Source organism: Sesamum indicum, linkage group LG11 (genome assembly GCF_000512975.1).
Source record: "Sesamum indicum cultivar Zhongzhi No. 13 linkage group LG11, S_indicum_v1.0, whole genome shotgun sequence".
In the NCBI taxonomy this organism is placed as follows: domain Eukaryota; kingdom Viridiplantae; phylum Streptophyta; class Magnoliopsida; order Lamiales; family Pedaliaceae; genus Sesamum; species Sesamum indicum.
The window spans coordinates 5,098,383-5,124,388 of NC_026155.1; the positions used below are offsets into that span (position 1 = coordinate 5,098,383).

The window sequence follows — 26,006 nt, forward strand, 5'->3', positions numbered from 1 at the left end:
GTGCAAGGGACAAAGGCAATTAATCCAGCAGAGTTGGGAGTATCATCCCATAGGATCCTACACTTCTCTAAAGAAAATAATACAGAATTATTGAAGAAAAATCTGGACCTTATCGAAGAATTGAGGAAAAGAGCTTTCATTCGTATTCGAAGATACAAGAATACCATGATCAATGCCCACAATAGGAGCGTAAAGGCACTGTGTTTTCATGTAGGGGACCTTATATTGCAAAGAGTGGACACACTAAAACTAGCGGGAAACTAGACCCCACCTGGGAGATCCCCTTCTATGGAATCAATTGTTTCATTTAGGGGACTCCTCACTTCTACCTCTAGCTCCCCCATTAAATTATCCAAGTCTCCTTCTGCATCTTTTCCAAGGATCAGCACGACGCTAAGAAAAAGTACATATAAAGAGTCAAGAGATAACGGAAACTGAATATGGGGGGAGGTTTCCCTCTTTTGGGATAGAGGGTTCAGCATAGGGATCAGGCACATTGTATAGAGCTGTGGCAAGATCAAGGAAGGAAGGTTCTCTCTTGTATAGAGCTTGAAACTGATATTTGCAGGCTAAGAAGCCATGCTCGAAGTAGGGTCCCGTTATCTTGGCCACCTATTGATATTCTACAGACCTCTTGTACTCCTTCAGGCGGCTTCCCTAGTAGGCCTCCAAGTAATTCTTTCCCTCCTCTGAATGAGGAAAATCCATCACCTCCATTTTGAATGCGCTCTCGTGACTAGTTGCCTCCTTCTACAACTTCCTCACCTCCCTCTCCAATTACTGGCAGCGGCTCTTCAACTACATCTTGGGCTCCCTCAGTTTTACATTTTCGCTTCCCAAGCGTTCCACCTTATCCTCCAACTTCCGTTTTGAGAATCTTTTGGAGGAATAAGGGGAACCCCTGTCATAAACAGAGGCCGCCTACTAAAAGCAAGAACCATCAAGAGAATTGACACAACAAAGGAAGAAAAATATAGAAAGAAGGGTACTATGAAGATGTAGAGATCTTCCATCCCTTTCAACTTCTCCTTCGGGAGAGGACAAGAGCTCCTTGTTCCCAAAAGATAAGATCCCTTTCCTCAAGTCTGCCACTGAGGAGGTCTTCCCCCTATCCTAGTAAAGCAAATGGCGGCTGTGGAGGCAGACAGAAGAGGCACGGGAAGATCTAGAAAGGGTATCCACTTCTTCCTTGGAAGGAGGAACGACAGGGGGCATAGAGGAAGTACGGGAAGGAGGGGGCCCCCATAGAGCCTGTGCGAGGTTTCTTTGAAGAACTCCTAGCCACAGGACCAAGAGAGAATGAGGAGGAAGGACGTTTACCTCTTGCATTATTGGAAGCAACGGCCCCCTTAGAAGATTTTGGAGTTAGGGTTCCACCAACTCGGCCTCCCACTACGTGATTCCTCATAAGTTTGCTAGACATTATGTTCTTCACACACAAACATAGAAGATCAATACTTCAAGAAAGCATGAAGAATGAAAGACAATAACAGGTAGAAAAAAAATACCGAAGAAATTCCCCAAGGTCTTTGTTTTAGGGGCCATCCCGAGTCCCCACCAACCTCTCATCAACTAGGGACTGGCAATCATAGGGGGACACATTCAACTTATTCAACAAGGAGGACAAGGCTGCTGTCCTTGGTCCGCATACACAGGGGAAGGGGCCTTATAGATCCATTACTCAAAGACCAAGCATGAGGAGGAAGGACATAAAAATAACCATTTTTTTTCCTTTGCTTAGGAGGATGTGGTAGATGCAAAAAGGATACCCCTTCTCGAGGAACAAAATAGAAGAACCCTTTTTCAGCCTTTTCAAGGCAATAACGTTTAGCAAAAAGGTGACCAGTTTTAGGATGACCTCAGAAACGAAGAACTATAAAAAATCCAGTCAAAATCTTGAAAGAATTTGGAGCCAACTGATTTAGAGGAACTTGAAACATTCTTGCAACTTTAGAATAAAAAAGAGGAATAGGAAAACATAAACTCGACCGTAGTTGTGCAGCAAAAAGATATAAATAGTTAGGAGGAGGATGAAAAGGGTGACTTATGGGAGAAGGGGTATATACAAGAAGAAAGGAGGAACATGACATTCTTGAAGAAGTTGGTCTACGAAGGAGGTTTGTAGAGTAGACAACTCCTAGTCTTTTGGTGACTGAGGAGCCCTCTCCTACTCTCCTCGTTCCTTAGAAGGACTGACCCGTCTTCCTCTCCTAAAGGAGACCTGGATGCCTTATCCTCTGAAGAAGACTCAGGTGTCCTTACCTCCTCAGACCAGGACCTTACCCCCCTCTCCTCCTCAGGGGAAGAACCTTCACCTTTGTTCTCCCCCTCTTCGTAATATGTGTCCTCATCTATCAACTGGCGGGCAGTTGCAGTGGCGTGCCTTAGGCTCCTCCTCTGGCCCCTTCCAAACAAGGCAGAATAGGGTCTGTCCTCTTAGAAGTCACCTTTGAGCGATCATCGCCAAGAATGTCTCCTTAATGAAGCGAACAGACTCGCTGGACGAAGACAATTTTCAAGAAAAGACGAAACTCTAAGGAGACGAAAAGAAAATACTTACAAAGAAAGACGAAGACTAGAAGGAGATCCTGGTGCCTTAAAGAGAACTTTTTGAATGAAGAAGAGGAAGGAAATCAAAAGCTGGCAATGGAGGAGGTTTAACCCATGTTCTCTTGGTAACCGCTAGAGTGAGGGCGATTACCACGCGCATGGGAGAGAGGTCGCCAGACGTTGTTGCTGCAATTACGAAAGGAACGCGCCCCTGTTATAATTACAGCCGTCAAATCGGCCTGACAAAAGGTTGGGGATTCACTTTCTACAAAAGACAGGCACCAAGCTAACGAAAACGGGTCCCACCTTTCCAGGCTATAGGAACCCCCACATCAAGAGTTAGGGAGCACCCTCCTTCCTTCAAGCTCCAAGTCAGGCCTAAGGAAGAGTTAGGCTAAAGAAGACGAGTTCCTTCTTCCAGTGATACATGGGCTCCTACTCTAAGGAGCTAGGAGGCATCCTTCCTCCTTAGAGTAGGAGGGACTGAATGATGGGTGTGGCCCAATACCGTTTGGCCCAAGTAGAAATCCCAAGCCCAAGTCAGGCCCATAAGCCCATGATGGAGGCAGCCCGCCCGAGAGTGTCGAGCTTAGACCAAGGAGGAGTCCCCCTGCAGCAAGAACGGTCATAGGGGGAAGTCCACTAGGCATAGTCCAAAAAGGAGCCCATCACACAGAGTCTATCTTAGAAAAAAGCCTGCTGCACCAAGTTCAGCCCAAGAAGAAGGCCCAGTACGAAGGCTTGCTGCACCCTTCCAACACCAATCCGGAAGAAGAGAGGTGTCCTCAAGAAACTGGACTCCTCACGAAGAGGGAGTCCTTCTTCATCCATAGACGTGCTGCTCAAGAAGGGGATAAGGTGCGACCTTATCCAGCAAAATTTCACATTCCTTCTCGATTACGCAGCCCTGTCCAGAGTTCCTGCGAAGAGGGACTCCCCCTCTATAAATATGGGCGGCATCCTTCAACAGACCTCCCTTTAATAATTTGGAAATTCTCTCGCTATCTCTCTGCTACTTCTTAACTCGTGTTCGAGCTATATTTTACTTAAAAAAATTCTTATTTCTACTTCAATTTCTCATTATAATTTACCTCTATATTTATTCACTTCTAAATTCGGAACTAACTTAAGGATTGGTGTGCTAACGTGTTGTTTTGTAGGCTCTTTTTCTCAAATGCTTTCACTCAATTAGCCCAAATCCAACATCGAAATCCAAAGGACTTTGGACACGTGCTAAAATCACACGCATCAATTATGTTAGTTACCTTAATCATATAAAATCAATCAATCAACTGTTTATATTTAAAAAAAAATCTATTTCTAGCAGAAAACTTGATTTTCTTAAATTTAGGAATAAAAAATAATATCTGTGAGTGAAAATTTAGGAGGAACGATAATGATCGAAATTCTTAAGTGACATATGTACATCTAAATATTTTACATGGACTTAAAATTTGAATCTAAAAATATGGTTTTTGTCTTAAATACGGTCAAAAGTGTCTTTAAATATATAAATTCCTTTTCTATTTATTTCAATAAATATTGAATTCTAGGGATCTAATTATATAATAAAAAAAATAATTGAAGGTGCAATTGTAATGGTAAAATTTTTAGGTGAACAACTCATTGTAGGAAAAATGACTTTATCAATTAGGAATGTCCTTGAAAAGGAAACTCCATAGAAAATGGAATATTTTATTTTTATTTTAGCAGATAAAATGGAATATTTGCTATGTCAAAAATTACTACAATTTTGGAGTCATGGTAAACGAATATTATGTAAGATGGTCAAACAATATTAATGTAAAAATTTAAATTTTAACAAAAATTAGTTAATATTGGCCGCAGTTTTAGCTATGGTCAAAATATTTATTATGATTTTATCTATAGTTAATTAGTATTTATCATGATTTTTATGTCTTTGATGACTATTGTAACAAACCATGACAAAATTATAATCATATTTCTTCTAGTGAAACTACGAAGAATGGATTTTAGACATATGGAAAAAAAATATCTATGAATTTTGATTATGAAAGTTATACTTACTTAATTGCTTCCCGAACAACCCAAAAATGACTATTGTAGAAATTAATTCTCTGGAGATCTTTGACAGCATGTTCAATATTTCCATCTTTGAGAGCAGAAAAACCTTACAATAGTGCAGAAGAAAATAAATGAAAACATCCATCTCTCTATATATGTAAACAGGCAACTAAATAATAATGTTTTAGCATAAGAAAAATACAACTGAAAGAATCGATTTAATTGCAATTTTCGTCTCCTATATTTGATGGTTTGGCAATCTTAATCCCGTGAAAAGTTGATTTAATAAATCAACGAACTTGTTAATTTTCCCAAAATGATGGTTTTTTCTATTTGAATTTTTCAAACGCATTCAATTTTCCATGTACATATTACGTGAGAGTATAAAAATGAGAGCTTAAAAATTCCAACAAAAATCGTCCTAAATTTAAAAAATTGATAAATTCTTGGACTGACATATTGTCGAATATTTTCACAAATATATACATGATGCACAATTACAATTATACTCTAAAGAGTATGGTGATTCGACTTACCGGTTTCTGTGATATAAATGGTTGGATTCTTGTATTTCTTTTTGGTATAGAGTAGAAGATCATAGAGTCCTTTGGGGTACACAAGGAACATGGTTCCAGTCTGAAAATTATTAGACTAAATTATTACAAGAACAATTGAAAAAAGACTTAGTTTTCTTGATAACAACTTACAGGTTCCCCGATGGGCACACCATTGATATCATCCGCTGTTAAAATAAATAAGAAGAACAACATTAGGGTATGGATCATTCTATGAAAGTAAGGGTTGTGACCAAATGGTACCTACATCACACATATATATTTATGGAAATACAAATGAGTTTTAGGTTTTGAATTTAATGCGATGCATATGAGTTTTAGTTTTTCAATTTAATGGGATATAAGAGAAACTTTGGTGGATTATAAAAATATTTTGTTTAGGTATACTTTAATTACTCGCTTAAGTTTATTTCTTAACAACATCTTTAAATTTTATTTTTGTCTCAATTTGGTCCATTTGACCACTCTCTGGCGAAAATATGCCCGGATTTTGACGTTATAGAAGATAAAATGGTTAATTTATGTTTATTTTCTCACTTTTATCTTTTAAGTTTGTAAAATTATCAAATTAAACAACTCTTTTATCTTTTAGTATGCTAAATAATGCGATTATCTTATGTGAATAACGAAATTTTTGAACTCCTGTGAATATATAATAACATATCACTTAACTTAAAATAAGCAGTCTCTTATTATATTTTTATTTTTCAGTTGTATTATAGTTAAAATAAATCAAAATTATAAAAATTGCTGACTTAGATTCTCTGACTATGTTTTCAGATTAGATAAATTTTATAAAATTTATTCATAATCTTAATTTTTTTAATTTTTTAAAATTGAAATAATTTGGACTATTTATTTGAAATTAAAGCAATGTGTTAATACTATATTCACAAGACATCAAAATTTTCATTATTCATACAAAATAATTACATCATACCCAACATACAAAAATATAAAAAAAAAAAAAATCGTTTTTCCTACCTAAAGAAAGGACTGATTTGAATAAACATACTTTATACTTTCTACATATTTAATAGAAACAAATATATTTGGAATTCTTCTTTTAAGATAATAAAACATGTATATGTAAATTATTAAATACTTAGTTCTTCATCAATAATATTAATTTCTTGCACACAGAATGTAGTCTGATACTAATTTTCAAGTATTATATTTAAAAAATACTTTAAATAATTGGTCCAACTGTAAAGGATAGGGTTTGGATTATAAATACATGAGTTCATATGGTTCCATGCATACACATAATTGAATGAAATTCTTAGAATTGAAAACTTACTTGAAAGACGGACCATACTATCTGCTGTGCTGCTAACGTTTCCACTGCGAACAGCAATATCAGCAGCATAGTTCCCAGTGTAATAATTTAGTCCTAAGAAATCAAAGGATCCTTTAAGCATCTCAATTTGCTTGTTGGTGAATTTTGGCAGTCGACTTCCCACAAGGAGTTGCATGATTTGTGGATATTCTCCATAAACTAATGGGTGGATGAACCTGCACAATACCAAAATTGCTTCGAAGCAGTACGAAACTGTCTGAAATTGGTTTCGATTTGTGACAAGTAAATTTAAAGATAATCACATATGCTTTTAAACTTATATACATATATATATATGTATTTAATTACCCACCATCCGTACTTAAAATCAAGAGCTCGTTGTGCTGCTTTAACGTCGAGTTCGCTGCTTGAATATGGAACCATCCAAATAGTGCTTAGTGTTATTCCTATTTCTCCTCTTTGAATCGGCTGAACATAATAAAAATCTTCTAACATTATTCAAGAGTTTAACATTAGAGGTACAGGCAATAACGAATGGCATGTCGAATACGTGCATGAGAAAGTACCTAACGTACGTATTAAGGAATCATGAGTTTATTCACAGGCCGTGTTTTGGTATTTATCTTATTTAATGTACGTTTATCAAAATTTGTTGTTTCATTGGTTTTTTCTTTAAGAAGTGAAAACGATGAAATATTATTTTTTGAATAAATCGATTACAATTATCAATATGAAATATTTTTATTTAACAACTAACAACAAGTTAGTCCAGTATTATTATATATAATACGATACTTATTGACACTTTAATTTTCTAATATATATATATATATATATAATTATCACTTTTATTATAAAACATACATTATGCGTACTATGTGAATAATTGAATAGAACTAAGATTGAGTTTGAATCAGAACTTTAAAGTACAATACAAGTACTCCATGCGTACTTCTAAACTAAGTTTTTATTAACAAATTATATAAATACTACTTGATGAACCCTTTGATTTAACTCGATTTATTTAGTCTCTTACTAATTTGTGCATGCACAAGCTTGTTTCATGAATGAAATAATATTCAAATTATATTTAACCTGATATTTCTTCTTGTACAATTTGGCTGCTGTTGCATGGGATAGGAGTAGATGATGAGCGGCGATATAAGGCTCAGTTGCTGAATCCCCCTGCGAACAAATTGCCCTAGAGGAGCACCTCCCAGGTGCCATGTTATCGACAAAGCCTCCATCATAGCCACAACTAGCGTAAGAATGTGGTTCGTTAATTGTGATCCAATGCTTAACACGATCACCAAATTTTTTAAAGCAAAGCTCCGCAAAATCTCTAAAGTCGTTACTGCCAACATAATATACCATGCTTAGCTCTTCTTTTCTTGTGGTATATTTGTCTTAATTCTATTTATTTTCGTGCGTGCATCTTTTAAAGATAAAAATTGTATGAATTGGCTCACATAATGAGAGGACTTAAAAATCCTGTATATTCATCCTCTAGCGCTTGAGGAAGATCCCAATGAAACAGAGTCACAAACGGTGTTATACCTGTTCATTTATCACAAGATACAAAAAGGAAAAAAATAAAATAAAAGAAAAACTTAAATGAGAAGGAGATATATAAAGTTCAAGAAATAATCTAAGCAATCAGATATATAAATTTTTTCACCATTTGCGATGAGCTCATTGAGGACATTGTTGTAAAAGTCAATCCCTTCCTTGTTCACTCCCCTGCTTAGCTTCCCACCTAAGAATAATTAAGTAATCAAGAACAAAGTCGAGATAGAATAAATTAAAAAGGATATATTGGTTAGAATTATATAAAGGATCTTATAATTTTTACATTTTATAAGGTACTTACGAATTTCTAAGTATTAGATCTTATTTTTAGCTAAATGGTTCAAAATGTTTGGATAAATTTATGGTAATTTTCAAAATATTAAAAAATAAAAAGATAGGAACTCATTCAATCTCCAAGGGGTATATAAGTATTCTAATTAAGAAGGTGTTTGGGTACGCTTATTTGAAAAATTCTTATAAGCTCCTACATCTTATAAGATATTTCAAAGTTTAAAAATTTTTAATCTCATTTTAAAAATAAGTTCTTAAAGTGTTGGATGAATAGGATGCAAGAGATAAGTTGTTTGAACGTTTGGCACAACAAGCTCTTCATGTTGCAATAATAATGGAAGAATTAATCCATCAAACAAATAAATTAAAATTGTATAAATAGATCATTTTTATTCGGGGGGGAGAAACGTCAATTGTCTGAAATGCAAACGTAAAATATTAACAAAATTATGACTGCCATTTTGTTTATTGGATATTAAGATTAAGGAGCTCAAAAGATATTTTAAAAAAATTAGATAAAATTACCTTTTCTCTAAAGAGCTTATAAGATCCAAAATATTTTATTTTAAGATTTTTTAAACTTTTCAGAAAGAAAATTTTCAAATAATTTTGAAGAGCTTAATTATAAGCTTTAAACATCGTATAAGATATTTCGAGGAGCTTATAAACTCAACCAAACACCCTCTTATTCTTATTTTAGAAGTTAAAGAAGCTTCCTTTCAAAGTTTTTATCAAATACTTAGGACAACTTTCAAAATTAAATATTCATTATTCGTTTTAGTGTTTTAGTATTTTTCGTTGTACATTTTTTTTGGGGTGTTTGCAGGAATTTATACTTTTTTAGTGGGAACATGTTGTAAAAAAAATTTTAAATTAAGTATTAGCGAAAATTGGAATTGTTTGAAAATAAAGACAAAATGTGAAAAAAAAAGTTAAGGTTAAAGTGTTTGAGAAAACAACTTAATACTTAATGTTTTATCTATAAATTGCAAAAGCTGGGAAGAAACTTTTTATAATTTTTTATTTAAATCAATTTGATATAAACGGTTCAAAAGCATATGGTATTCGCAAACAAAACAACACTATTTTCAACTTATAATTTTCTGCTTTATAAATTTTCAAATTGATCAGTTAAGTTTGGTTGCTAAACTTAAATAACAATGATGATAATGATAAACTGTCTTACGAGGTAATATTCGTGACCAGGATATGGACATTCTAAAGGCATCCAATCCTATATACTTCATCAGTTTTATGTCATCCTGCCACATTAGATTAATTGTCACGAGGAATTAGAAATTAATGTTAGACAAATTGAAAAAAATTTCAAACGTCAGCCAGTTGAAGCCATAATTAGGGCAAAGAAAGGGGAATTTATGTATTCTCTCACAAAAAAATGAATCATAGCCTTCCTATAACTCTGTAAGTTGAAACCAAGTAGAAGCAATACAAAAAATCGTCAGGTGGGACTAAAATACTTAACACCCACATGTCCTACACCATTAAATTATAGATAAAAGAAGTGGATGAGGACCAAAAATACTTATTTTTATAAATTGTGGGACTAAAAATACTAACTCCATAATGAATGAGATCAGAAATAAATTGAACCTAATTTATGGTACAAAAATACTATTTTCTACTTAATCGGAATTCGACATCATTGAATTCCAATTAATCACCAAATGTACAAATCCTTCTTACCCTATGATTTATTCAAATTTCACCAAAGAAAAAAAAAATTGCGAATTAATAAATGGCTATTGGTTAGTGACTACTCTTACATCGCTCATGCTTTCATATTATCAAAAATAAAATTCTTCATAATTGAGAAATTACCTTATATAGATAATAGAAGTTGTCAGCCACATCGCCATTGCTCCCATCGGATATTTCACCTGCATATAAACTTGTGTGTTTCATTATTTCAATAAAGAAGAAAACGTGAGCAATATTATTGTAATCTTTTTCAGTACATTTTAGCAGACCATGAAAAAAACTTCTTGTTCTTTTGAAATCATTAACAATATTTTTAACAAGAAAAATAGATATTTACAGTGATTTTCTTGTATATCACTTATTATTTTACACAAGACTCCAAATGCAATCATTAATCATGGGTTCCGCTATTACAAACAGATGTAGGGTGGGGCCAATAATTACAAATACTCTATCATTGTTTGAAAATTTACAGTTATTCCCTAATTTTTTATGAAATTATGTCATTCTTGGATGGATGTATGAAATTGTGAACTTTGCCCTTACTGTAAATTTTATTTTTTTAAAAAAATAAAAAACTTACAAAAAAATCGAACAGGGTGGATGAAAAAAATTTAAAGATTATGAAAAAATTATCCATTTAGTCCATAAAAAACTAAAATTTTTTAAAAAATAAATAAAATTATAATTTTTAATCTACAAGGATTATTTAGCAAAACATGGGATGTCGAACGACATGACAAGTCATATTTAGGTCATATGGAAGAAAAAAAATTGAAGTACAAGAAAATATTATATCAATTCGTGTAGTTTATTCGTAATTATTCCTTCTTCTTTTGTGCTGTGGTAGCAATGATTTCGCAGATATGATAATAACAAAAATTTCATGTAGTTTATTCGTAAAAAAATAGGTTAGATGTAATTTAACTAGTATAATATGTGATATGATATGGTAAACATCAAGAAAAATAAGTTACCACATAATATTTTAATAATAATTCAAATTTAACTAGTGTAAGACACTCATTAAAAATCTATGATGAATTCACCGAAAACTTCAATTCTAAGAACACGGCCAACTCGTGTTCTTCAGACTTGTTCGTGCAAAAATTGCTTCATTTCAAACATCTTAGCCGTATTCTCCAACATGGCCGTGTTCTCAAATTCGGTTAGTTTTAATACAAATTTCAACAGTCAGACAAAAAACATAATAATTTGTAAAGATTATGGATCGAAATCGATTTGGACTAAAGATGTAATTTATCCTATATAGTATATGATCCTACCATACCCTATGTATATGAACAAGAACTAGTAGAAAGTAAAGAAACCTGGAAAGTTGTGGGTGTAAGTGTCCCATATACTTGTTCCTCTTCCACCTTCAAATGCAGCCCCCTCATACTATTAACAATATCACCGCATGCACAACAAATATCACATATATATTAAAAGTCTTACATGACCGACAAGAAAACAAAAATTTCAATGTCTAAGAAACGAAAGTTGAAAGCTAATTAATGCAGAAAATAGTCATCAGTTTACTTGATAGGCAGATGAACCAGCTCCGAATATGAAGTCCAACGGGAAGTTGCTGCGGTTGATAGGCGGCAGATCATCAAATGTTAATCCAAGCCTTGTGCTTGCAAATGACGAGCAAACCAGCAATATCACAACTTTTAGAGTGATATGACCTGGTCTAATTGCCATGGCTTTTCTTATTTTGCAGCGGTCGACCACCGAACCGATATAAGCGCAGAAAGTGGATCTAGAAGCGGTGAAGTTTGGGAAGAAGTCAAGTTTGGTGTGCTCCTACAGGAACATGATGTCTCTTCTTAAACAATATCTGATGCCTCTTCTTCCCATATATTATACAAATAAATTTGTCATCAGACTTATTATGTTATTTAAATAGAGATATATATATAACAATGTCAACAATTTGCAAAAGATATATATCATTACTATTATAATAGCATTCTCGTGTTTATGTTGGGTGGACCGAAACCCATTTGATCACGTCTTCAGCATTATACAGAAAGGGGTATAGCTGTGGAATATCACATATAAATTATATGGAATGCTGAATCACTTTCTGTTAACAAGAAGAAACATAGCGTACTCTTTGATTATTGAATGGATAATTCTTACTTTCAGAATCATAGTATTTAATCATCTGCATCATTTGCATAATCTTTTACAGGGAGCAACAGTTTAGAAAGCGCATCGGCAGTGTGTCACTGGCTGCACCTTAGCCAAGATAGTTGGTAGTGACTTGCGGAGAACATACGGGCAGTTAGAGAATGTCGGCCGGCACGCAGGTGCGCAAACGGCTACCAAACAGAGTCTCTTACTAATTGGGGATTTCAATATTGTTCGTATGGGAATTTACTTGATGTGTTGGGATGCTATCTGCCATGTGTGAAGTAATTTCGAGGATGTTTGGGCATGGAGATAAAAGAGCGATAGTCGAGCGCCACACTACGTGCAAGCAGGAGATAAATGTGTGAAGCAAACTGCTTTATCTTTGGAGATTTCGAAAACTATTTCAATGGAGAGATCCTAGGGGTGTTGGAAACACCTCCAAGGTGTTTCAGAATTAGACGGTTCCGATTGGGTAGGAATTGACAATGTGTTTGGAGTCTCCCAGTGCAATGGCGAGACTATGATTTCAGAATATTGGAAGGGCAATTCCTCAGTGATGGATGATCGAATGGGGTCGAAATACTAGATTTATGATGTAGAAGTCACAATCTATGCAACCATTCAACTAACACGTGATTCGGACGTCGGACGAGGGAGATGCAAAAAAGGTGTGATCCTCGACCATTTCTGATGGGTGTTGGATCTACCAAAAATAATTCCCACGAACACTTTTGTAGAAGTGTGAGTAGGGTCGAATCCACAGGGATTGATTTTAAATTAATTCCTTCAAAAAATAAAAATAAAAATAATTTGGGGGGATTTATGATTGTGAAGAATAAAAATAAAAAACTAAAATAAGAAGAGATAAATATATGATAAGTATCCCATACTTACCCTTTCATTATCTCTCAATTTGGATTTGTTGGTGCACAATTCCTTGAGAAATTTTGCATAGCGAGGTATTTGTTGAATTGCATTGAGTAGGAGAATATTTACCTCAACTTTGAGTAAAGTTTCAAGAATCTCCTTTTCCTCTTCCTCCTCTTTGGACTTGGAGAATCTCTCCGGGAAAGGAGGTTTGGGTATGAACACCTTGGGACTTTCCTCGCTGACTTGGTTGGATTTTTCAGCTTGTTTAGGAAGAATTTCGAGTCCATCCTCTGTTTTTTTTCTGTTGTGCGTCCCCATGCCTAGTGTTATTTTCGAATTGTAGCTCTTTTGCACTGCACCAGATAATAACACTAACATTTTGGTTAGGATTAATAATAGTTTGAAAGGAAAACTTACCTTGAGACTCCAAGCGGTTCACGGAGGAGGCTAGTTGGCTCATTTGGGATTCCAAATTTTGTATGTTCAAGCAAGTTTCTTGTTGGAACTTGTGAGCTTCTTGTTGGAATTTGTGAGTTTCTTGTTGGAATTATTGGGTGCTCAAGGTGAGTGTCTTCACGATATCTTCCAGGGGTATACCATTATTGGGAGGTGGTGGTGGTTGGTGTGGAACCCTTTGAAAGTTTTGAGGTTGATTGTCATACCTCAAATTTGGGTTGACTTGTTGAATGCTTCCCCCTATAAACTTTTCAACATGAGAGGTAAGTTTATCTAAACGTTCATCAATAGAAGTACTTACCTCATTTACCCTTCGTGGGAGGCTATCGTTTCTACTACCGAATTGTTGATTATTAGCCGCTATAGTTGTGATTACTTTGCGTGCTTCAGTAGGAGTTTTGTCATACAAAGCACCTCCACTAGCTGCATCCACCAAGCTTCTATTCGTCTCAGACAACCCCTACACAAAAATATTGAATTAGAAAATGGTCAGGAATTTTGTGATGAGGGCAACTCTCCACCAATTGCTTGAATCTGCGCCAATACTCATAGAAACTTTCACTGGAAAATTGGCGTATTCCACTTATTTCCTTTCGGATGTTTGTAGTCCTTGAAGCGGGGAAGTAGTTCTCAAGAATAGTTTCTTGAGCTCGTTCCAATTAACAGTAGATTCCGAAGGTAAGGAGTAGAGCCAATCTTTTGCTTTATAGCCCAATGAGAATGGAAAGGCTCTTAGCTTGACTTGTTCTTCGGTGACTCATTGAGGTCTCATGCCAGAACACACCACATGGAATTGTTTAAGGTGTTTGTGTGGGTCTTCACCTGCAAGGCCACGAAAGGTAGGAAGTAAATGAATTAGGCCAGATTTAAGTTCAAAATCAACATTTAAATTAGGATATTCAATGTAGAGTGATTGTTGATTTAAGTCAAGGGAAGTCATCACTTTGATCGTTCGTTCCGGATTTTAGGCCATGACTTCGTCTTTAGAGTCGCTAGACGTGGGCACGTCTAACTTTGAATCTGCTGCTGGTTTGGAAGAAGTAAAGGCCTCTTTCTTTTGTTGCTTGATTTCTTTTTGGAGTCTACGAGCGGTCTTGTCGATCTCTGGGTCAAATTCAAGTTCACCTGTACAAGAAGAACGTGGCATAAAACCAAGTAACAAGAAAAAAAAAATTAATTTAAAGACACCAATCCCCAGCAACGGCGCCAAAATTTGATGGGTGTCGGGTCCACCAAAAATAATTCCCACAAACACTTTTGTAGAAGTGTGAGTAGGGTCGAATCCACAGGGATTGCTTTTAAATTAATTCCTTCAAAAAAATAAAAATAAAAATAATTTGGGGGGATTTATGATTGTGAAGTATAAAAATAAAAAACTAAAATAAGAAGAGATAAATATATGATAAGTATTCCAGTTAAAGATAGGATCATGCTTAATTCGATGCAAAGATAACAATTATTCATGATTGATATATTGGTTATAGCCATTGGTACGACCTAACGACCTCACCTTTCCATACCTTGTGGATAGCCAAGGAACGTCCGTTGACTAAATCCCTAATCAGTAAACAACCTTGAGAACGTCCTCAAGATTTCATTTACCGACAACATTAAGAACTAGAAAGGCCCAATTCTAACCAATAAATTCCTACGAGGATTTATTTAAGTTAGATTGTGCATTCCCCACAACATAATCGAAAACTTCTACATAATCAATTATGCTTTATTGAACTAAACAAATAATCACAGATTTGCAAGTTCAATTGGCTAGGCAAATATTCTCGATAATAAATCAGATTATTTATAATAAAAGCACAGATAACAATACAAATACCAATATGAATAAAAGTAGAAAGCATAAATTAGATCTCACAACTCGTTGGATTTAAGCATTCACTAAGTCTTCAATCGGAATAAGAGAACTAGCTAGACATGCTAATGGAAGAACGCATGAAAAGTAAAATAAAAAAATATTATAAAAACGTAGAGAAATAGTTGTCTTTTAAAGTGAATTACATCACCTATTTATAATAGCTAGATACCTAATTCTAATAGGATTAAAAGTATATTCCTAATTGAACTAAAAGACTTATGGAAATAAAACTATAATCCTAGTTAAACTCCTCATTCATCAAAAGGTAGTCCAAGCAGCTCCAAATTCTTGCCAAAATTGAGTTTGAGTCTTGTCTGAATTTCCATTTTGGTGCTTTTCTTCATTTTTCATTTCCTTTTTCCTAATGCTGCAAAATAGTATTTAATTAGGAGTATTTGATTACAAAATAGGTCGAAATATTAAATGAAATAAGCACAAAATGCGATCCTATCAATTTCAATGTCTACTATTGGAACGAAAAAAAATGTTTGTAAGCTAATAAGGTAGGGCATGCAGCGGTGAGCTCCAGCCAACTATCCCCATGCAGCAAGACAGTAAATGAGCATTTTCTTGGGGGCATGTAGGGCCTTCAAGAGCCAGCTCTACGTATTTCAAAAAGTATTTAGAGTCCTCGAAAGGAATAGAACCAGACGAGCGGCGTAGTGTCAGGATGGCCTACGTTGGACACAAAAGCGACAGCGCAAGGTTTCCGCACAGGATGCGCGAAATTACGGGCAACACATCTCGTGAGCATGGGTGATCGAGGCAAACAGTCCAATATCTCGTTAACCAACTTTTGGCACGTGCTATTGGGTTCTAGCGTTGCACCGGGGTCCCTTGGCTAAGATGAGTAGTTGTGGGACGATACCACATAGTGGGTAAATTATGAATCCAAGTCGAAATGCAAGAAGGCATGTTGGGGATTCCGTGTGTGATCAAAGTGAGATGTTGGCATATTGAATGGCCCAAGGCGTTATGATGCGGTCCTACTCAAGCGAGGCGTAGAAGACGGCAACGACGAAGGCGTGCGCCGAGGATGCACCGAGTAAGTGTTGGACTTGAGATAGGTGTAATAAGCGCTATCGGAGCCTAAAATTCTGTGGTGGAGCGAGGATTTGTCATTGAGGGATGTGTCGACAGGATCTGAGATTGTGGGCGAGATGCATAGTGGTAAACTAGATAGTGGGCGCCGACCGCGAAAACACTCAAAGGCGTGCGAGCCGAGAGCTTAGAGCCGAGATGGGCATTTTGGATAGGCGAGTACATGTGCTCGAGGTGCCACACAGGGAGGCGTTCAGATGTCGTGCTAGCGAGCTTCAGTATCGAAGACATATGATTGACACTCGGTAAGACTTGAGATGTGTAAAGGCTGGTCGAAGGTTTGGTGTAACCTAAGACGCTGCACGGATGAAAAATACATTTCGATACGAGATAAAAGAGACCGCCCGTGATAATTAGTATCCGAGCCTGCATAATCCTAGCCTCTAGAAAGAGAGTTGTACCTAGTTGAATATATGGATTCGCACATGAGTTTTACCTAAAGAGAAGATTAGATCGGATCGCAGCACATATGTTTAGGCTTTTTGTCTTGGGTTTTAACATGCTTCACTGAGCCGATTATGAGACAGAATGGTTTCGGGGGATGTTTGTTGCAGAAAAAATGTTTGGTAGCATGATTTTGTGCGTGTTTGGGCCGCGTCAGAGAGTTAGTGACTATGGTCCAACTTCAGTGTTGTTGGTTGACAGTTGTGTGAGTGTCGCATATGTTTAAGCGAGCTGTCAACCGTGTTTCAATTTTTTTTTCTTTGACTCGAAAGAATGATAATCAAATTTCAAAGTTCATCTTGGCTTCCCTGAGCGAGAGGAGGACATGCCGAAGAGTCGGGTGGACTGCGAGAGCCACATTTACGGGATTAAGCATCCAATGTGTGCAGAACTTTCCCAACTTAGGAGACAATCAAGGCGATGCGGCTGTTTTGTTGGACGAGGTACAACATCGTATTAAGATTGGTGGATGAAGTGCCACCTTTGTGTTGAGAAAGAACTTCCAATCGGGGTAGGATGAGCTTATTGTTGAGGTGTTGAGGTACAATTACATGTTAGGTGTTTGAAACAAGCCACCCTTGGGGTTGGAAGGATTAGATGTTGAGACCCCTGTTTCGTGGGCAGTTGTCATATAGAGAAAGACGGCACTCTTCAGGACCTATGGGGCATAAGCATCCGTTATATGAGAGAAAACTGGCAACTTGACTGGAGCTTGAGTGGGGGCAGCCTACTAAGCCGTGTCAGGTGCTCATCATGAGCATAAGTTTAAACTGAATTGAGAATGTTCTTTGAGGAAATTCTAACACCACATATGGGCTCTTTGGTCTAAGAATCTCTAAGGGGGACTGCTGAGTGGAGAAATGAGGTGAGCATCAGGCTCCATTGACACCCTGAGCTGCATGGTGCGGTTGGGTTGGGGTTTGAAATCCTAGTCTAATGGTCGCTAGGGGCAGTGGTCTCCTCTTCGTGCTGAGTCAAGAGAGGACTCTTATAAGAGAAGTTCGGTCCACGAACGACGTGGTATCCATAGTTTCGGGCATCAATGTGACGCCCCAAAAATTATAATATATAATTGGGGGATTAATTGATAATTCTTTTGTGAAATTTAATTAATTAATAAATAAATTATGGGCCATAATTGAAATATAATAACATTTGAATGGATTAAATTGGAGTTCGTTATAATATTTTGGGACAATTTATAATAATTAAGAAAATTAGGAAGGACGTAAATGATATTTTTGAGAAAATTTAATTAAATAAATAAAATAATAATAATATTATATATGTATGTAAATAATCTATATATATATATTAGTAAGTAATATAATATATATATATGTATTTTAGTAGTGATATAATATTATATATATATATGAATTAGAGGAAAGGCCCACCGCCTCACCACCCACTAAATATATATGTATATATGTTAAATTGAAAGTCATTGTTAGACAAACAAAATACAGACACTGACGCGCACAATTACGGAGGAAACAGAGGTACGGATTTTAGATTTTATTCTTTATTAATTTATATAATTATATTATTTAATTAATCCATTTATTAAATATTGTTTATACTAAGCGATACACCATTTAATCGGAATATTTTACGAGTTTGGCTATTTCAAATAGTGTCGAATTAAATATCAAATTGGATATAAAAATGATATCATTGGTTAATTAGATTATTAAATTTATTAGATTTGAATGTTGCTATAGTCAAATTATATAATTCCATCGGAATTGCTAACCAAATACGCAATTATATGTATTATTGTTTAATTAAAGAGTATAATAGCGAGAAATTGATAGAAAATTCATAGAAATATTCCGAGAATTATATTTAATAAATGGTATGCTAATAAAGAGGAAAAACGAAGATTTGTACTTCGATAAAAATGGAATATTGAAAAATTATTAGAAATTGTATGAATAATATTTAATATTGTATTTAAAAGAAATTACGATATTCTCGATATATTAATTGTATGTGGTATAACTCATTATAGGATACGGGGGTGAAGTAAAAGGACTGACAATTAGTGACAGAGTAGAAAGAAACGTTGTAAGGTCGAGGTAAGTAAATAATTAGTATTATCTATATATGTTCTTTTTATTTGTGGTATTACTATTATATGACTTTGTGGTTCATGCTGATATTGTTTTATTTGAAAATATATGCGTGGTGAATGATTCAATTTGATTGACGATACTGTGTACGTGGAATGCGAAGACACGTTGAAATATCATGTTTGTTGTATGTTGTGTTGTGGGTGTCTGCAAATGAGAATTTGTTAATATATTATTTTACGTTACTAGTTGCTTACAAGAATGGTGATATGTGGAAATGAGGGAGTGGTGGAAATTGAATATAATTGTGGTGTGAATACCCCTTAGCGTGTTGAAAATGCTATGTGCGAAAAGAAAGTGCTATGTGCAAAAAGAAAATGCTATGTGCGAAAAGAAAATGCTATGTGCGCAATGAAAGAGCTTTGATGCGAAATGAAAATGGGATGTGCGAAATGAGATTGATGAGCCGGCTGTCAAGGGGATTCACTTAAATTTATATAACGGTGAGACTGAGTTGGTGGAAAAAACACAATATCACCTTCTGGTAAGCAAATTAGGGAAATGGGATGTGCGAAATGAGATTGATGAGCCGGCTGTCAAGGGGATTCACTTAAATTTATATAACGGTGAGACTGAGTTGGTGGAAAAAACACAATATCACCTTCTGGTAAGCAAATTAGGGAAAAATGGAGTTTGGTTAGTTATCTTATTATGAGATAGTCATGTGGTGTAATAAGTTGATTATGTTGAAATTAAATTGATTGTATTCCATTCGTGTTGCTTGTTTATCTTGTTTGGGCTATGGTTGACATGCATATATAGATAGGACTGGTTATTTGCTTACTGAGTGACAGGCTCATTCCCCTGCTGACATTTCCTTTTATCTTGTTTGGGCTATGGTTGACATGCATATATAGATAGGACTGGTTATTTGCTTACTGAGTGACAGGCTCATTCCCCTGCTGACATTTCCTTTCTGGAATAGACTTTGAGGTGTCTGACTATTGAAGAGTAGGTCCACGCGCTATACCCAGGCAGGTCGGGCCAGTATGCTGTTTCTCATTTTTGTCAGTGAGAGTACAAAGCACATTTTGTTTGTACAGAGAGAATATAAGCGTACAGATTACTTGTGACGAATCATCTTGTGGTGTGTGATATATATATATATAATGTTGTGGGTTGATAATACCTATTATGACGTTGGGGTTACGTATACACATGGATTAAATTATTATGTGCATTTATATATATAAACACAGGGATTACAATAAGTATGACGTTTAGGGTAGGTATAGCCCTTGTAGCAAAGGGGGTGTTACATTAGGTGGTATCAGAGCAGGGATTAGATTTCCTTTGGATAGTAGACGAAATGTAATATTATACGTAAGATGTATATGCCAGGAATCTACTCATATGTGTGTATTTCATGTAGGATGGAAGAGTCAAGAGAAAAGGCTGCTGGCCCAACTGAGTCATTAGAGTCTGTGCACGGTCATGATTCTGGATCAGAATATCAACAGTTAGAATCCCAAAATAGAAACGCCCTACAACCAGAAATGAACCCTTTATGAAATAATTTGTAGAAATTATGTAGAGGACATGAGATAAACATACCCATATTTATTCCCTGAGCTGGTAAAATAGTTAAATTTCGAGGACGAAATTTTTATTAGGAGGGGAGAATTGTGACTCCCCAAAAATTATAATATATAATTGGGGAATTAATTGATAATTCTTTTGTGAAATTTAATTAATTAATAAATAAATTATGGGCCATAATTGAAATATAATAACATTTGAATGGATTAAATTGGAGTTCGTTATAATATTTTGGGACAATTTATATTAATTAAGAAAATTAGGAAGGACGTAAATAGTATTTTTGAGAAAATTTAATTAAATTCTTAAAATAATAATAATATTATATATGTATGTAAATAATCTATATATACATTAGTAAGTAATATAATATATATATATGTATTTTAGTAGTGATATAATATTATATATATATATATATGAATTAGAGGAAAGGCCCACCGCCTCACCACCCACTAAATATATATATATATATATATGTTAAATTGAAAGTCATTGTAGGACAAACAAAATACAGACACTGACGCGCACAATTATGGAGGAAACAGAGGTACGGATTTTAGATTTTATTCTTTATTAATTTATATAATTATATTATTTAATTAATCGATATTCTCGATATATTAATTGTGTATGATATAACTCATTATAGGATACGGGGGTGAGGTGAAAGGACTGACAATTAGCGATTGAGTAGAAAGAAACGTTGTGAGGTTGAGGTAAGTAAATAATTAGTATTATCTATATATGTTCTTTTTATTTGTGGTATTACTATTATATGACTTTGTGGTTCATGCTGATATTGTTTTATCTGAAAATATATGCGTGGTGAATGATTTGATTTGATTGACGATACTGTGTACGTGGAATGCGAAGACACGTTGAAATATCATGTTTGTTGTATGTTGTGTTGTGGGTGTCTGCAAATGAGAATTTGTTAATATATTATTTTACGTTACTAGTTGCTTACAAAAATGGTGATATGTGGAAATGAGGGAGTGGTGGAAATTGAATATAATTGTGGTGTGAATACCCCTTGACGTGTTGAAAATGCTATGTGCGAAAAGAAAGTGCTATGTGCGAAAAGAAAACGCTATGTGCGAAAAGAAAATGCTATGTGCGCAATGAAAGAGTTTTGATGCGAAATGAAAATGCGATGTGCGAAATGAGATTGATGAGCCGGCTGTCAAGGGGATTCACTTAAATTTATATAACGGTGAGACTGAGTTGGTGGGAAAAACACAATATCACCTTCTGGTAAGCAAATTAGGGAAAAATGGAGTTTGGTTAGTTGTCTTATTATGAGATAGTCATGTGGTATAATAAGTTGATTATGTTGGAATTAAATTGATTGTATTCCATTCGTGTTGCTTGTTTATCTTGTTTGGGCTATGGTTGACATGCATATATAGATAGGACTGGTTATTTGCTTACTGAGTGACAGGCTCATTCCCCTGCTGACATTTCCTTTCAGGAATAGACTTTGAGGTGTCTGACTATTGAAGAGTAGGTCCACGCACTATACCCAGGCAGGTCGGGCCAGTATGCAGTTTTCTCCTCTTTGTCAGTTAGAGTACAAAGCACATTTTGTTTGTACAGAGAGAATATAAGCGTACAAATTACTTGTGACGAATCATCTTGTGGTGTGTGATATATATATATAATGTTGTGGGTTGATAATACCTATTATGACGTTGGGGTTACGTATACACATGGATTAAATTATTATGTGCATTTATATATATAAATACAGGGATTATAATAAGTATGACGTTTAGGGTAGGTATAGCCCTTGTAGCAAAGGGGGTGTTACAATCAAACCCATGTGCTTGTGAGTTGGTTCAAGTGTGGTCAGTCGCAGAAGGGGGCTGTGTGTTTGCCGAGGATGGCAACACCTCAAGTGGGGGAGAGAGTGAGAAGCGTGCGCACAGAAACCACACTTTATTAATTCTAACTCAATTAGGGTGTATTTGAGGCACTGTTTTAAGGGACACCAGAGTAATGAGAGGCGCATTTGGCAGAACTTAAAACACTCGACAAGTTAAAAAAGTTGCAAGGAGAGTACAAAGAGAGTTTACAGACTTCCGACCTACGTTATCCATGTTGAATTGAGTGTATTAAAACACTATTCATGGGGGCAAACTGTTGGAATAGGTGATCTGAAAGTCAATTGGATTGGCATGCTTGTAAACTATTCTAACAATAACTCGATTTTGTGTAATATTATTTAGTGAATAAAATGAGTAATCTCTATTGATATTTCATTTATTGTGCTCAGTTATGTTTTCATTTCTATCAAACATCACAACAAAGCCTACAGACCACCTTGAATAACCATGCAACAGTTAGACTGCGCATTGGATGGCGGTCATGAAACCAACTATATAGGGTTAGGTCTGAAATGTTCCAAGTCGACTACCACGAGAATGGGTATCGAATTGTCCTATGGAGACTTACATTAAGAGTCGCATTCATTTCATGAGTCACGTGTTTCATCGGAGACAGTCGTGGGACGTCTATGCAATCTTAATGGATGGATTGAATAGGTGTCTAATCGACAGAACTGACTCGCGAGGATGGTCATATCAAAGCGTTGGAGGCTTCGTAGGTATGACTTGAGTCCTCGGGTCTGATAGTAAAAGAGTAGTCCTCAGACTTGAGTAATCACGGCAGTCATGTGCATGCGATGACTGTATCTTAGATTTGTGCGAGAGGTGATCGTGTCTCAGACATGATCATCATAAGCCTTGTCTAGTGCATTCAAAATATGTAGCAAGAATAGTGAGTTTCAAGAAGAGGATCCCTCCCTATCAAAACGTGACAGATGTATCTCCTATGCACTTGGAGATGCGTCTACGCTCTATAAAGCTGTGGCCACAGTTATTGGTTGAATGGGAAGAGGAGGTTCCTATGTTTAGAATGTTAGGAAATGGATCGGGTTAAGATGGATAACAGGTGGAATATGAAGGCGATAAAAGACACACGAATTTGTTAACCCAGTTTGGATATAAATCCTACGTCTGGGGGCGATACCAAGCCAGGAGAAAACACTCAAAGAGGAGGAAAATTGAGGAGTACTAGGAAAATTGAAAGACAACACTCACCCTCGTCTCAACTCTTTCTTTTCTCTCTACTATATTCTACTTTGCTCTGCAAAACAATGCTAATAAGAGTAGTATATATATAGCCATGACTTATCCTTTTTCCAACTCAACTTGGGATTTCTAAGTTGAATCGGGTTATCCTTCTCCAACTCAACTTTGAATCGGGTTATCCTTCTCCAACTCAACTTGGGAATTCTAAGTTGAATCAGGTTATCCTTTTCTTCTTCAAATCAATCTTCACAACTTAACAATCTCCCACTTGAAGATTGATTAGCTTTTCTCCACTTCTTTCTTGGTACCGCCGGGTTTGTCCACTCTAGTCATCAAGGCCAGTCGAAGCCGTACACAGCTTCAACTTCTCCATCGCAACCGCCTTGGTCAGCATGTCCGCAGGATTCTTTTCTCCTTGGATCTTCTCCAGCTGCAGTGCCTTCTTCTCCAGAAGTTGTCGGATGAAATGGTACTTGATCTCGATGTGCTTTGTCCGCGAATGGAACGCGGGATTCTTTGCCAGATGGATCGCACTCTGGCTATCGCTATGAAGAATCACATCTGCCTGAGGTTTCCCTAATTCACCCAACAAGTGTTGCAGCCAAATGAGCTCCTTAGCTGCCTCAGTAACTGCCACGTACTCAGCTTCCGTCGTGGACAGTGTGACAACCTTCTGCAACTTTGAGACCCAGGATACTGCTGTACCGCCATATGTGAACACGTACCCTGGAGTGCTCCTCCTTTTGTCATAGTCACTCCCTGCAAAATCAGCGTCAACAAACCCAAACAAGGTAAGCTTGCCCTTACCAAACACCAATGCTCGGTCCTTAGTACCCCTTAGGTACCTAAGAATCCATTTCACAGCTTCCCAGTGCATCACTCCTGGATTGCTCATAAAACGGCTAACTACTCCCATTGCATGTGCTATATCCGGTCGAATACAGATCATAGCATACATCAGGCTCCCAATTGCTGAGGCATACGGTGTGACTCTCATCTTTGCAAGTTCGGAGTCAGTTTGGGGCGAATCACTGTTGGATAGTTTGAACTGATTTCCCAATGGCATTCTAACCGGTTTCGCATTTTTCATCTTGAATCTGCATAATACCTTGTCAATATAATCAGATTGAGATAACCATAATTTACCAGTACCTTTGTCCCTTGTGATTTTCATGCCCAATATCTGCCTTGCTTCGCCAAGATCTTTCATGTCAAACTTCCTCGACAACTGATCCTTGAGCCTATTGATCTCCTCGACATTTGATCCTGCTATCAACATGTCATCAACATACAGGAGTAAAATGATAAAAAACTCATCGAACCTCTTCACGTAGCAGCAATGATCAGCGTTGCATCTAGAGAAACCTATCTCTAGCATGAAGTTGTCAAACTTCCTGTACCACTGCCGCGGAGCCTGTTTCAATCCATACAGGCTTTTCTTCAGGCGACACACCTGCTGATCATCTCCATTATACCCCTCTGGTTGTACCATGTATATCTCCTCCTCAAGATCCCCGTGTAGGAAGGCTGTCTTCACATCCATCTGTTGTAACTCCAAGTTTTCTGCCGCTACCATGCTCAACACAAGATGAATAGTAGTTAACTTGACAACAGGTGTAAAAACATCAGTAAAGTCAATACCGTATCTTCGTTGGAATCCCTTTACTACGAGTCTTGCCTTGTACCGCTTCTTCCCGTCTGATTCTTCCTTAATCCGATAGACCCATCTGTTCTGTAGGGCCTTCTTTCCTTTTGGGAGCTGACACAATTCCCATGTGTCGTTTTTCTTCAACGAGTTCATCTCGTCGTTCATCGCAAGCTCCCACTTGCTCTTGTGGACATCATTGACTGCCTCTGCGTAACATTCGGGTTCTCCACAATCAGACAAAAGCAAGTAATAAAGAGAGGGGGAGTACCTATCTGGGTGGGTTCTCGACCTAGTGCCAAGGGTGTGCTGCTTTCAGTAATCGGTTCCTCCGATACTGGTTCTGGCTCTATCTCCGTCTGTTCGGTTTCGTCCGTCTGAACTCCCACTGAATCCGTATCTGCTGGTCTCATGATCCCGGAATTTGAAATGTCGAGATCAACAAATTTTCTTTCCTTCTTGTCATCGTCCGGGCTTACCTTCCTGTCGTTGTACATTACATCCTCATTGAATATAACATTCCTACTATGAATTATTTTCCGGTTTTGATCATCCCAGAATCTATACCCAAATTCGTCAGTCCCATACCCAATGAATGTACATTTAATCGACTTCGCATCCAGATTAGTCCGATCATCGTTCAAAATATAGGCTGA

General features: G+C 36.3%; 1 protein-coding gene across 2 annotated transcripts in view; it reads right to left on the reverse strand.

The window, feature by feature from the left end:
• Positions 1 to 11,866, reverse strand: part of LOC105173765 (beta-glucosidase 12-like) — a 16,635-nt gene extending 4,769 nt beyond the window's left edge. The window contains exons 1-12 of one of the 2 annotated variants that reach the window (XM_020697689.1): positions 11,593 to 11,866; positions 11,382 to 11,451; positions 10,171 to 10,229; positions 9,518 to 9,593; positions 8,150 to 8,227; positions 7,941 to 8,028; positions 7,567 to 7,729; positions 6,824 to 6,939; positions 6,472 to 6,686; positions 5,304 to 5,338; positions 5,133 to 5,232; positions 4,600 to 4,702 (exon numbers count right to left, since the gene is read on the reverse strand). In XM_020697689.1, the coding sequence (XP_020553348.1) occupies positions 4,600 to 4,702; positions 5,133 to 5,232; positions 5,304 to 5,338; positions 6,472 to 6,686; positions 6,824 to 6,939; positions 7,567 to 7,729; positions 7,941 to 8,028; positions 8,150 to 8,227; positions 9,518 to 9,593; positions 10,171 to 10,229; positions 11,382 to 11,451; positions 11,593 to 11,757 (1,268 nt within the window). In that variant the 5' untranslated portion in view covers positions 11,758 to 11,866. Of the gene's footprint in view, positions 1 to 4,599; positions 4,703 to 5,132; positions 5,233 to 5,303; positions 5,339 to 6,471; positions 6,687 to 6,823; positions 6,940 to 7,566; positions 7,826 to 7,940; positions 8,029 to 8,149; positions 8,228 to 9,517; positions 9,594 to 10,170; positions 10,230 to 11,381; positions 11,452 to 11,592 lie in introns of both variants that reach the window. The other variant, XM_011095646.2, reaches the window with a different exon arrangement.